Source organism: Chlamydotis macqueenii, chromosome 3, assembly GCF_036417535.1.
Source record: "Chlamydotis macqueenii isolate bChlMac1 chromosome 3, bChlMac1.mat, whole genome shotgun sequence".
Lineage (NCBI taxonomy): Eukaryota > Metazoa > Chordata > Aves > Otidiformes > Otididae > Chlamydotis > Chlamydotis macqueenii.
This window is the reverse complement of record NC_141558.1, coordinates 51198316-51210483: the sequence shown is the minus strand read 5'-3', so window position 1 is coordinate 51210483 and position 12168 is coordinate 51198316. Positions and strand designations below refer to the sequence as shown.

Sequence of the window (12168 nt, the reverse complement as noted above, 5' to 3'; positions counted from 1 at the left end):
GAGAATCTACTGAGAAATACCGTAATGTTTGATCTTTGCCCTGTTATGTCTGAACAGCCATGCAGCCAACTGAGGATCCTTCTCAGACCTGGAAGGAAGCACACCTTTTGACTCTGTCTCTATCAACAAAGAACATAACACTACTGGCCAGCTACAACCAAGTCTCAGCTGACACTAAACTTAGCAGTGACTTGGTAGCTGATGTGCCACAACTGCTACTTTGGGTGCTGTTCTTCACATTCAGTTCCTCAAGTGCACCAGCTGGCTCCTCTTTTACAATAGTCCTGGAGGCAATCACCATCTTTTTCTTCTGGGTTTGTTTCGGATCAATTATAATGCGATTCCTGGTCCAAGACTGGTAGGCATGAGTATAATGAATATAACAAAGGCCAAAATGTCTTAATGTCTTAAAAACACCTTTTAACCCTGAATCCACATCCCTTCATGTACCCCAGCACTCAAGAGAAAACTCTGGAAATAACAAACACTGGTGTGGATCCAAGGGAGCTTTTTATTGTGGAAGAAAGAGACCCTTTGTGCTTTTATATATTCACAGGGAAGTCACAAGTTCCAGTACTAACTAAAGGAACATGCCATGTTTTCTTACTATTAGATGAAGAGAGTCAATGGCTACATCTGAACTACTGAATAAAGCCATGTGGGGACCTCCTATTCAAGTAGCATAACACAGCCCATGTCCACGTGCTGAAGCGCTCTCCATGTTTGCCCAGAAAAGAGCAGTCCCATACATACTGCTTAGTGGGAACACATCCTAACAGATGCCATGCTCTGAGCTGTGCCTGCACATTGTCAGGAAAAGCACAATCTGCCAAAGAGCAAAATCAAGGCAGAAAATGAACTGTCAGTCAGTATAGATGATCGTAAGCCAGTGTCTCAAACCATGCCTTGCCCTTCTTCAGTTGGGTGATGCAGATGTAACCGCAGAGAACCCTCTGTGCATATTCCCAGCACAACACTCTTCTTTTGAGAAAAGCAAGCCAGAAGAGGCAGGGTCACAACAAACGTACCTACTCCATCACAGCTACACCACTGCTGCTAGCTGGCTGCAGGGAAGGAATGGGGACCTGATTCTGCCTCAGTTATGCAGGCACAGATCAGGAGCAGATGCAGTGAAACTGGTGGAACTGCTTGAATATAATACAGGGGTAAACTTGCGTATGTGGATTGTCTTCTATCTTCAGTCCCACCTTGCACCCATATCAGCAGAAGGCTTTGAAGCAACAGAATATGGCTACAGGCTCCACAACCCTCTCAGCATTGCAGCTAGTTCTTGTTTTTAAGAAATGTAATAATTAAATCCAGATGCAAGGCCGGGGGGGGGGGGGAGCAAATAAATGCACCATGGGTGTAAAATATTTTCAAGAGCTCAGCAAGATCTACATTAGATTAGACTTTTCAGTTTGAACTGAAACAAACATTGTCCCTCAGGCAAAAAAAAAAAAATCTAATAATTGTGAAGACATAATTGCTAAAGCAGACCTAGCATTTTGGACTACTAATTGTCTTCACTATTCAGAAACAGGCAGTGGATGGAAATGTTCTTCACTCAATTGCCTACATAACAATTTTGCAGGGAGGGTATTTCCATTTTGTTCCAGACCTGTTTGTGCTTTGTGTGCAATTATTTTGTGCTCCCAGAACATCCAGCCATTTGAATCCCTCAATTAGCTCAACACTCTGACACTTCTTTTTATAAATATAATGTTGGCTCACGCCTTGGAAAAACCAACCCATCACTCCATTATCACTAGAAGGGCAAGGAGCAACAAAATTATATCTGAATAATTGAGAATGCCTGAGAAAACCCCTAAACCCGAAGGAAACAATCTGGATCCCATTTTCCCCTCATTCCCACTTCCCTCATAGCATTGATTGTCAATACCTCATTTCTGGTTTAAATTGATGCAACCCATGGTTTAAAATACTGTATTAAAACAGTGAGTATCAGCACCTTCCAAGTTTTTGTGATGAATTGAACAATGTGGGGAAAAAATGTTGCCAAAAAAATACCCAGGTGACTTAGAAGCCTGTATCTCATTTTCAAAAGGGGCTCTGACAATGAGAATAGCAGGCACCCAAACTGAAGCAGATGTCTTGAGACATACTCAAGAAGCCTGTCTGCTCAGAGTAGGAGGTAAACTGGTTCCCAGTGGACTTCAGCAAAGGCCATACAAGCCTCCTGTACAGCTGGAACCAGTGATGTTGCACTGAACTGCGCCTAACTTGTGACTGCTGGGTGAGTAGACTAGGTGAAAGCTCACTCATGGCTGCAATGTAGGCATGCCCTTAGTTAAAGTATAAACGAGATGATCTTTCTCGCTGACTGAAGGATTTGTATAGACACCTTTACACAAGCTTACACCTTTCCATTGTCCACATTCGCCATCATAAGTGAAAAAAAAAAAAATCTGCTTAGACCCACAAAACCAGGAAAACTTTTGGGCAACCACTAATAGACCAACTGGGACCACCCACCAATTGAGGGGCATCAGAGAATATAACATGCCTTAGATCTGTATGGGTGGAGAGAAACATTGCCAAGACAGACACTGGTGTAAGAATCTGTTTTCAATTTAGAAACTAACTGTCTCCCTTCCACAGTGTGTGGCGTAATCATTCAGCTGAAATCCTTAATCTGGTGGGAGCCAGTCCTACAGCTCTATGTTAAGACTAAACGACTAAAAGAAACAAGCAGTACAAATAGACAGTATTTCTACTGTCCCAAAGTGGCTATGGTATTAAGGCTTTTCCTCCTAGGAGCTATTATCTAAGAAAGTGTTTGCAAAGCAAACCAGATAAAATATTGTGTGTAAGAATGGTAAAGGCAACTAAGTTTTCCATTTATGTTCATCTCAGCTTCTCAGAGCTCTCAGGGATAAGATTGGATTAATGATTCATTTATAAACCTCATTTCTCAGGCTTGTTGTTAGTCATCTCGTAAGATACATTATTTTCTAAACAAACAGCTTATCTGGCTGGATAGAAGTATGTATTCGCTCTTGAGAATGGAAGCTAGCATGCAGATGAATCTCGAGTTTGCTGGCTCTTGCTACCCAGTGCTCCACAGCTATATCTACAGCAACATGTAGACGTACAGATTCAGGTCCCAGAAGCAATACAGCCATAGCACTGTGCCAGGGTTAATTAGCCACAGCCACTAGCAGGGCTAGTTAGCCATACTACTCACAGACAAGTTTTTACAGCTAGTGGAGGTATCACCGTGCGATGCTGCATTCAATACTGTAGATGATAATGTGTGCCATGTCATAGCTTACAGTGGGCATGAGAAGCAATGGTGAGGTCAACATAGAAAGGAAAATATCCTTTATTTCAGGGCAACCCAGAAAATGAGGAGGAGGGAGATACAAAGGAAATGTAATTAGATTAGTACAATGTAATAAGAGGCCTCATACCTCATACAAATGCAAGCTATGCAAGATCATACACTTCTGATTCTCTTGAACTCTTCTCTAACTTTTCCCACTCTTTTGCAAGAGTAAGTGACCTCAGGAGCCACAGAATACACAAAGTGCTGTAGAGGCAGCCACAAAAAATATTCCGGGAGAGTCTGGCATAACTCAGGCTCTGACAGCCACCTCAGGGACAGTGTTTGTAAATGCTAGCAGAAACAGGGTGTGCTAAGTAATCTCTGGAGATCTAAATTACATGCTAGGGCCTTCACATCAGCTGTGCAACAACATTGCCAGAGTTATGCAAGGGTAAGAGCTTTAGGATCCAGAAGTTCATGAGTTCGCATGGATCATACATGAGACACAGGGAGACTGCACATGGGGAGCAGGTGCTGCCTGAGTAACAGAGGTTGCTCCCAAGGCCAATCTGTGCCTCTCTCACCAGTTCCTCAGTGGAGAACAAGAATTTACATGTTATAGACCAAACAAAAGCTATCCTCTTTCATTTTCTTTTTTATTTTCCATGTCTTAGAGGGACATCTTAGTAGTTTTGTGTTTCTGATTCCTTATATTATTGCTCTACTTAGTATTTAGAAGATTATTTAGATATTTCCAATCTTCTGTTTAATTTTGGTAAGCTTTGGTAAGTTATCAAAAGTATTAAATGATACAGACCAAGCACAGCCACACATTTACGAAATAACAGGAAAATTTTACCTTTCATGCAGCCTCCCCCTTATTTATTTATTAAGTCACATTGAAGAACTGTTGTACCTCCCAGGGACTGATTGCTCTCTGGAATGACAACAGGTTATCGCTGGCACAACTCACCGGCCTCACAGACAAACAGCCAGCCTGCACTGCTTTGGTAGGCTCTCACAGCAGCCAGCCAGCATTCATCCAGAGGGCACTGATCTTTGTAGATCTGTTTCTGTCTCCTCTAGGCTCTGCATCCAAAGCTCATAAAAGCCAGCACAACGTCTGCCTTTAGTAAACTACCTAAAGCTTTTCTCTTTTAAGTAAAAGCTATTCCTTCCCTATAAATACACCTTCTTTACTGAATAAGGACCACCATTTCTAGCTAACTCATCCTCTAGTACAAAATGCAGTAAGAATCTGCCAACCTCTCAGCCCCTGGCAGGCACCCGCTCCTGGCCGGGGGTAGGATACAGGCAGGAATGTTGACAGTTTAAATACTGTAAGGCAAAAAAAAGCAGCACCAGGGCAGAGAGTGAAAGAACAGACTCGAGTTCAACAGCATGTGTGTGGTCTCCTATGGTGGGGTAGCACAGTGTGCTCTGGGGAGATCCGATGGTTGCAATTCTTGCTTTCCTCCGCCTCTCAGCCAAACCTAACTCTCCAAATACATAGGAGATACATTATTTTTATTTTTTCATTGCAGGGATGCCAAGAAGGATTTTACCGTACCAGCTCAGGAAAATGCTCTCCTTGCAACTGTAATGGTAATGCAAACAGATGCCTTGATGGATCTGGAATCTGTGTGGTAAGGAATTCCTGCCTTCTCTGCTGGTCCCTCACTGAATAATAGTACCTTTTTTTTTTTTTTAATGATAACATGAACACTTTCACCTTCTTTCACTCTTGCATGAGGCTCCACATGAAGGAAATATTTCTGAGGTACACTCAAGAAACCATGGTCTGACTCTTCTATTAACACCAGTGCTCAACTGCAATGCACAGCAAAAGTAGTGTCTGTACCACAGGAGATTTTTGCTGAAGGGCAATCATAAGCAGGGCCAAGATCAATGCATTAACAAGATTATCCTGGCCAAATTTCATTCTCACTTACTTAAATTATCTCTGCCAATTCAAAACCCTTCCTGCATGCAGTATCTGTGAGAGTCACTATGCTGGGGAAAATTTTTAGACCATCAGAAATATGGAAAGGCTTTGGTATACCCCTGGAGAAAAAAAAAAAACGTATAAATTCAAATACACTTCCTTCTCCTCTTTATGAATACAGTGCTGTATATCATATAAACAATTTACAATGGTGAGTGACCCCTGTGAGTGTACATACATGTGTTATCCATAGTAATTCTGCTGTATGGCAGCCTCCTGCTGTGAAGGAACAACATGAGGAGGCTGAAATAATACACCAAGGGAAAAGCATGTTGAACTCTAAGGTAGTATTACAGGTTCCCATATGTTTGGTTTCAATCAGTATCAGCTCATACAAAAAGCTGTGAGTTAATAGTAGTAGTTGATCACTTGTACCTCCAGAGCAAAAATCAGTCCAGTAAAATTAACACAAATTACTAGTGGGCAATCAGGGCAGTAATACACTAAAAAAAAAGGATGGAAGTTAATAGTGAAATGTATCTAAACCACATAGCAAGAGCTAGGCAGCAGTGTACTCTGTACAGGCTCGTAAAGCAGGAGTAGAGCCCAGAGCTCCTTGCTCTGCCATGTGTTACTTTTGACAAGTCATAAACCTTTGCCCTTAGTTTGTCTCTTCATAAAATGGCCTGATAATATTCACATACTTTGCATCGTTGCAGCCTCTATCAAGTTTTCAGTTATACAAACACGCAGAGCCATGATCTGTGGCATATTTCCTACCATTTTTATTCCCATGGGAGGAAGACAGTGCAGCTGACAATTATTATGGCTTGACGAGTACAGTGTGCTTAGGATTGGCTGGTTTCTGCAGAACACATATTGGCTTAGTATTTTAACATTAAAATTTTTTAAGTGGTTTTGCAGTCCTTGTCATTCCCACCTTTCCCAGCTACTCTCTTTCACATGCACGTGGTTTGCGCTCATGGGATGATTGTCCCCTTAGTGTCACGTGACACAGTGGTGAAAAGAGAAAACTTCTGATGGAAGACTTGAGAACAAGAGAGAGAGCTTGACAAATGTCTGCTTCTGATGACTCTGGTGACCACAGAGTTTCTGGAGTATAATATATGAGGTAAGGAAGTTATTAGATCCTCAGTTTACAAACACAACAAAAAACTTGTTTCCCATCTGCTACAAAAATAAGGCTGATGTCAAGGGTTAGAGGGAAAAAAAAACCACATGAAAACAAAGTTAGTGCATCAGCAGGAAATAATCTGAAAGCATATGTACATTCCTGACTGGCATTTCTCCAGGATACTAGACTCTCAGAACTGATCAGGTAGTAAAGAACAAAACTAAACGCTAAACCCCAGTTTATTACTTGAGTTCAAATAAGCCATTTGATGGCTTATCTGAATTATTTAATAAGTCATTAAGCTCAGGTAATTTACTTCTGAATAAAGAGGAACATCAAAAAGGCTTAAGTTAAATAAGAGTGAAAGAGCATGGTGCAAGGAAAGAGCAGACCGAAAAGGGGTTTTGAAGATTTGATAGCATAAAACAGAACCAAAAATACCCATAGGGACTGCAGTAACATGACTTCCCTAAGGATGCGGAAATTTCCAGGGGAAATCAGAAGACTGATGAAACTGGTAAACTGCAAAATGTGACTGAGAAAGCCTGGGAGAAGAAAAGCTTAGAGAAAGAAAGATGGAATTTGGATTACAGCAAGAAGCAGCATGTTAGATGAACGAATGCATGTAATTTGGGAGAAGGAGACTTGATAGTTGATAATGTGATTTGAACTGGAATCGCTGGACAAAGCAATCTTCCCCAAGGGCCACTCTGGAGAAGCACAGGAAGGTATCTGACCAAAGCCTGCTGAGGGCTGAGGCTGGGACAGAAAGGAGTAGGTACCTACATAGCTGGGAGTTTCTGCAAAGAAATATGACAACATGGTACGAAGAGCTCACTATATTCTCTGTCCTGAAATTTTTAGGCAATTTACTCCAGTAATTCTTGCAGTGGTGGCTACCACACTTGATAGTGAAACATAAGACTTTCTTCATTCAGTTAGTATTTAATAGGCTGTTTAAAAAAAAAAAAAAAAGATATTCTGTATTTATGCTGTATTATAATTGTTGTCATCCTCAGTTTCTGTCAGTATAAACCTGCTATCTCCCTGCTGCTGACACACAGTGTCTAAAGCTCTGTCACTTTGGGACTCTCCATTGGCACCACATGTTATCCTAATCATGAGTCATAGATGTTGTGGAATGTTCTTAGCAGAAGACCTTTAGAAGAACTGACGTTCTACAAAGTTAAAAGTTTCTATGTCTGCATGTTTAGTCACACAATGGAATGATTTAAACATGAAAAAAAAAAATCTGTTTTTAAAGTTAACTGTGCTCACAATGACAGAAGACAACATGGAAGTAATAATGGCATTGTGTTCAGCTGGTAGGTAATTATCTTTTGTAGTTTAAGTAATAACTAAGTTATAAGAACTGAATAAATTAACAAGGCAGTATGAAAATAAAAAAGTACTCTACTTCAAAAGGGATAAAATATAAGGGTCAGACTCCATGCAATGCTCTAAGACCATCATATTATGGAAATCCTCCAAATCAATTTGGTAAATGTAGTTCCCACAGCATACAAATTAATGACATTTTCATTGACCTCTGCCCTGAATTTGAAATCAAATAAAATTAAACCCCTATTAATGCTGCCTTAGGGTAAAGTACTCGCATCTTTAATTTCTGCTGACATAAGTATCTGTCTTAGGGTTCTGTTTCAAAACTTCTCTCAGCTAATTCGTACAGTGTAAATTAAATCCACGAGTCTTTAAAAGCTTATTGAATGACACAATCAATGAATAAACAATCTCATTAGGTAACCAGACAGAAGAAATTATTGCAGACAGAGCCTTTCTTGCATAGATGTCCACATAAAACTGGTGTAGAAATCAATCACATTGTCCTGTGATTAAAACCACAGAGCCATTCGGCCTATTTTTTTAGTATAGAAAATCATGCAAGTGTTAGAAGAGCAGCCAGCACATTGTTTCTACTCTTAATGGTGGTTAGAACTTCATAAATGCATGAAAATGCATAGAGCAGAAGGAGCAAGTCTGAAGAGAGCACTATAGCAGAAGGTAACGGGTAAATTTGTTGATGTCTACCTAAAAATCTCTAAGTAAGTGCTTTGTTATCATCTCAGTCCCATATATTTGATCAGTATGTATATAAAGTATCCAAAGATTATGCTAAATAAATAAAAAGATAGATAAATAAATAAATATTACCTTTTTGGAACAAGAAGGACCAAAGTATCATAAATAGTGGAGAGGATAAATTCACTGGTATCCTTCTAGCCTTTTATGGAATTTTTTATAATAGAGTGTATTGTTGTGTAAGTGATTTGCGTTTAAGCATTTGGGTTTACAGCTGAGTGGAAAGATTGGAACGGATTTGACAGTTCTGCCCGAGAGGATAATATGTTCCACATGATTGCCAAGGCAGGTCTGGAGAATCGCCAATGGATCTACAACCATCCATCAAGCACAAGAAAAAAAGCAGCAGGGAGTTAGCAAAACTCTCCAGCTTATTAGGTGCTTCTAGCTTTACGAAGAGCCTTGCAGCTTACAGCTCATTGTTTCTTTCTATGAAGATGGACTACATCTATCTACAGTGAACTTGGTGATATATGTTTGGAAAGCCAACCAGAACTACCACAATCTGGTGCTGAAATGCAGCCCTTCTCTTCTCCAGAGTGTTTTGGGATGCAACAGTTATCAAAAACATTAGTGTTAATAGTCTCAGGCCTCAGATGTAGATATTTCCCTTCCTTTTAGCTGTATTTTAACTTAGTAGCGGTTGTCCTAACTGTTCTGCTGTCAAAAACTTGCAACAGTGACCCCAACATGCAGCCACTTCATTTCCATTCTCTGTGCAGCCTGTACAAGAGGCACACAGGCAGTCAGGCCAAGACTGCGAGGAAGGGCTGCCATTGCTCTCACATCTGCGCAGTTGCAGTTCCCACAGTAAGCTAAGACAAGTGATGGAGTGAGAAAGTAGAAGGCCAGGTGGTTTCGGCAAGACATCAACTCCCACTTCATTCATTAATACAGGACAAGTTCTACAAACCAAAACTTTGACACAGATGGGGTATGTTGACCCAAACTGGATGAGGAACTGAGTATTTTTGCTATTCTCATTAATTTAGGTTGACAGTTGTCTTGACAACTTGTAAAAGTTGCACAATATTTAGTGTTTCTTTTTAGTACCTCATCTCCTTCCATAAGAAATTCTGTAAGCTAACACTGCATCTCATCCACAGTGGCTGGACAGAGAAGGCTTGAACTCACAAAACTTAAAGATTAAAAAGATAAATCAGGAAAATCTCGTGGCTCTCAAGTCATTATGCTGAGTACTGTTTGCTGTCATTATTGTGGGACAGCAGTGAGTTCTGGCATGCTGGCATGGGCAATATTTTGCAGTTCTGTAACCTCAGAGACAGGGAGGTAAGAAGGCATCTCCCAGATTTGAGGAAGTCTAAATCTACATCCAGATATTGCACCTCAGGCTAACATCCACTGGCCCAGCAATAAATACAGACAGACTGCACAGAAATGTAAACCTCTTGTATCATTTCACCTATATAATTTATTTATTCTTATGCAATCTTTGTGCATTAAAAAATTGCCACAAGACTGCCTCTCAGAATAGGAAAAAGAGAGGAAAAAAAAAAAACCAAAAACAAAAACAAGAAGTTCCTGCTGTAGACTGTTTTAATCTGCAAAGTAATATTTGTAATTCCTAACCAGGGTTTGAGAACACTTCTGGATTTCACAGATGATATTTCAGACGCTAGGATTTTTTTTTGTTTTTGTTTCACCGACTTCACCAGAGGTAGGGCTCAGTATTAACTTTTGGTTGCCCTGGAGAGTCCCCATACCATCCAGCATTAGTTGCCTAATACAGGTCCTCTGTACCACTCTGTGGTCAGTCCTGTCTTTCTTCTTTAACTCTGGAGGGTATACGGAAAACCAGTCTGCTCTTTTAAAGGAGTCTCCTCTCTATGGAGGAGGTCCAGTCTGCCTAAATTGCGCTAAGTGTTAGCCATCCAATGAAATAACCTCCCTGAAATAACTGCCTAAATGGCACATTTAGTGAAGCTGGTGCCTTTGAAGACCATTAGAAGGAGCTCTTTTCTCTTAAGTCCAGGTCCTAAATCAAGGTGGGGCAGATTCTCTCCTCTCAGATTTTTCATTATATCCATTTACAGAAAAGTATGTTTGGGGTTTTTTTTGCTGGGAAATTGTTTCCAGTACCATTGCCTGAAGAGAATCAACAAACTTTATTATTATTTGTGCACAAGTGTATTTACCAAGCAGAACTGTATCACATTAAGTGCTCTAATGGTTTCAGAACAGTGGTTCCAGCTTTACTTTCCAAGCAGATGAGTTCAGGAGCTCAGTGCTGGCAATCATTCTCAAGTAACCCCATCAAAACACTTTTTCATGTGCTTTTCATGTATGCAAAGTATAGATAGTTACAGTAAGGACCAGGTAGAAACGCTCACCCTAACTGATGGTACACAGTGAGAGCAGAGTACTTCTTAGTTAATACTTCTAACTGCATGGTTGTACTTGTTTTTGTGACCTTTACCATGTCTTGCTCTGTTCCATACAAAGACAGGCAGCAATTTTCTGCTAAAGTCCAGTGTTTGATGTCATAAGAAACATACAATTGAGTATTTTCTAGAGATCTTTCTTTCAGTCTTCCTTGTCTTTCAAAGGAAACCAAAACAAAAACTGGATACCACGGTTTTTTATTTGAAAAATAGATACCAATATCAGTAAACATTTCTGCAACTTTGTGATTGCATTTGAACAAACCACTGAGTCAGGGAAGGCCAAGAACAACCACAATCATGTCCAATTTATGACAGGAACCATAAATGATGCTTTTCATTTTAAAGCATATATGAATACTGGGATCAAGAGTAATCGTTGCAGCTATTAAAGCAAAGCACTTCTTTAAAATCAAATTTCACAAAAATTGCCATGAATGAAATTACATTTTTTTCTTTATAATTGATTCTCTGTCAAAAGTGACCAGAAGCAAAACACTTTTCTCAAACTACCAAAGCAGTGCCCCCCAGTGCTGAGAATCACCCATAAGCTGCAGGGTGGATGTCCTCCCAGCCTTCAGAGATGTCTCATGGGCTCAGTGCAGTCAGCAGTTTTGTTGGAGATGCAAGCCCATGGAACATGAAATATATAGACACTTTTTTTATCACTGTAAAAATATAACTGTAAATACCCACAGGAGTTCTGACTTGTTAAATAAGATAAAGCCACTTTTACAGAATTATCAAACAGAGAAAAACTACAAAAGTGCCTCAGGCATTCAGCTAACAAGGTCTTTGGGGTAAAAGGGCCTTTTAGCACTTCCCTTCGGTTTAGAAGATGAAAATACTGTAGAAGATGAAAACACTGCAGATTTAAGGACCAACATTTGCAGCCCTGCTCAATTCATCACAATAGTATCTGAGCTTTGGAAAGCAGTAACAGATTTATTCTGATAATACTCATGTATTGTTTGGAGAGCTGAGGACAAGAGAGGTGAAGTGAATTGCTCAGAGCACAAACAAAGAGTGTGATGAAGGCTACAAGTACAAACAAAGAGCATGATGAAGGCTACAACTGAATGCAGCCCACCCGAGGCCTCTGCCAGTGCTTCGGATACAGGATTGCTCTTTCTCTTCCAGCTCTCAGTGTCCACGCTTTCATCTTTCGCTTGTGGTACATTAAAATCATCTTTACATTGAATAATGACAAATGCAAACTATTTTTAAAACTGCATTAGCCTTCCACTGCCTTCTGGCTCACACCATGTGCCTTGCGGTTAGTGCAGTCTCACAAGAG

The 12168-nt window shown here is 40.2% G+C and overlaps 1 protein-coding gene across 1 annotated transcript in view; it reads left to right on the top strand.

Annotated features, from left to right (window-relative positions):
* The window catches only part of LAMA4 (laminin subunit alpha 4), a 104603-nt gene that overhangs the window by 17545 nt on the left and 74890 nt on the right, over positions 1–12168 (top strand). The window contains exon 2 of the mRNA XM_086744055.1: positions 4834–4935. Within this exon, the coding sequence (XP_086600181.1) occupies positions 4834–4935 (102 nt within the window). The remainder of the gene's footprint in view (positions 1–4833; positions 4936–12168) is intronic.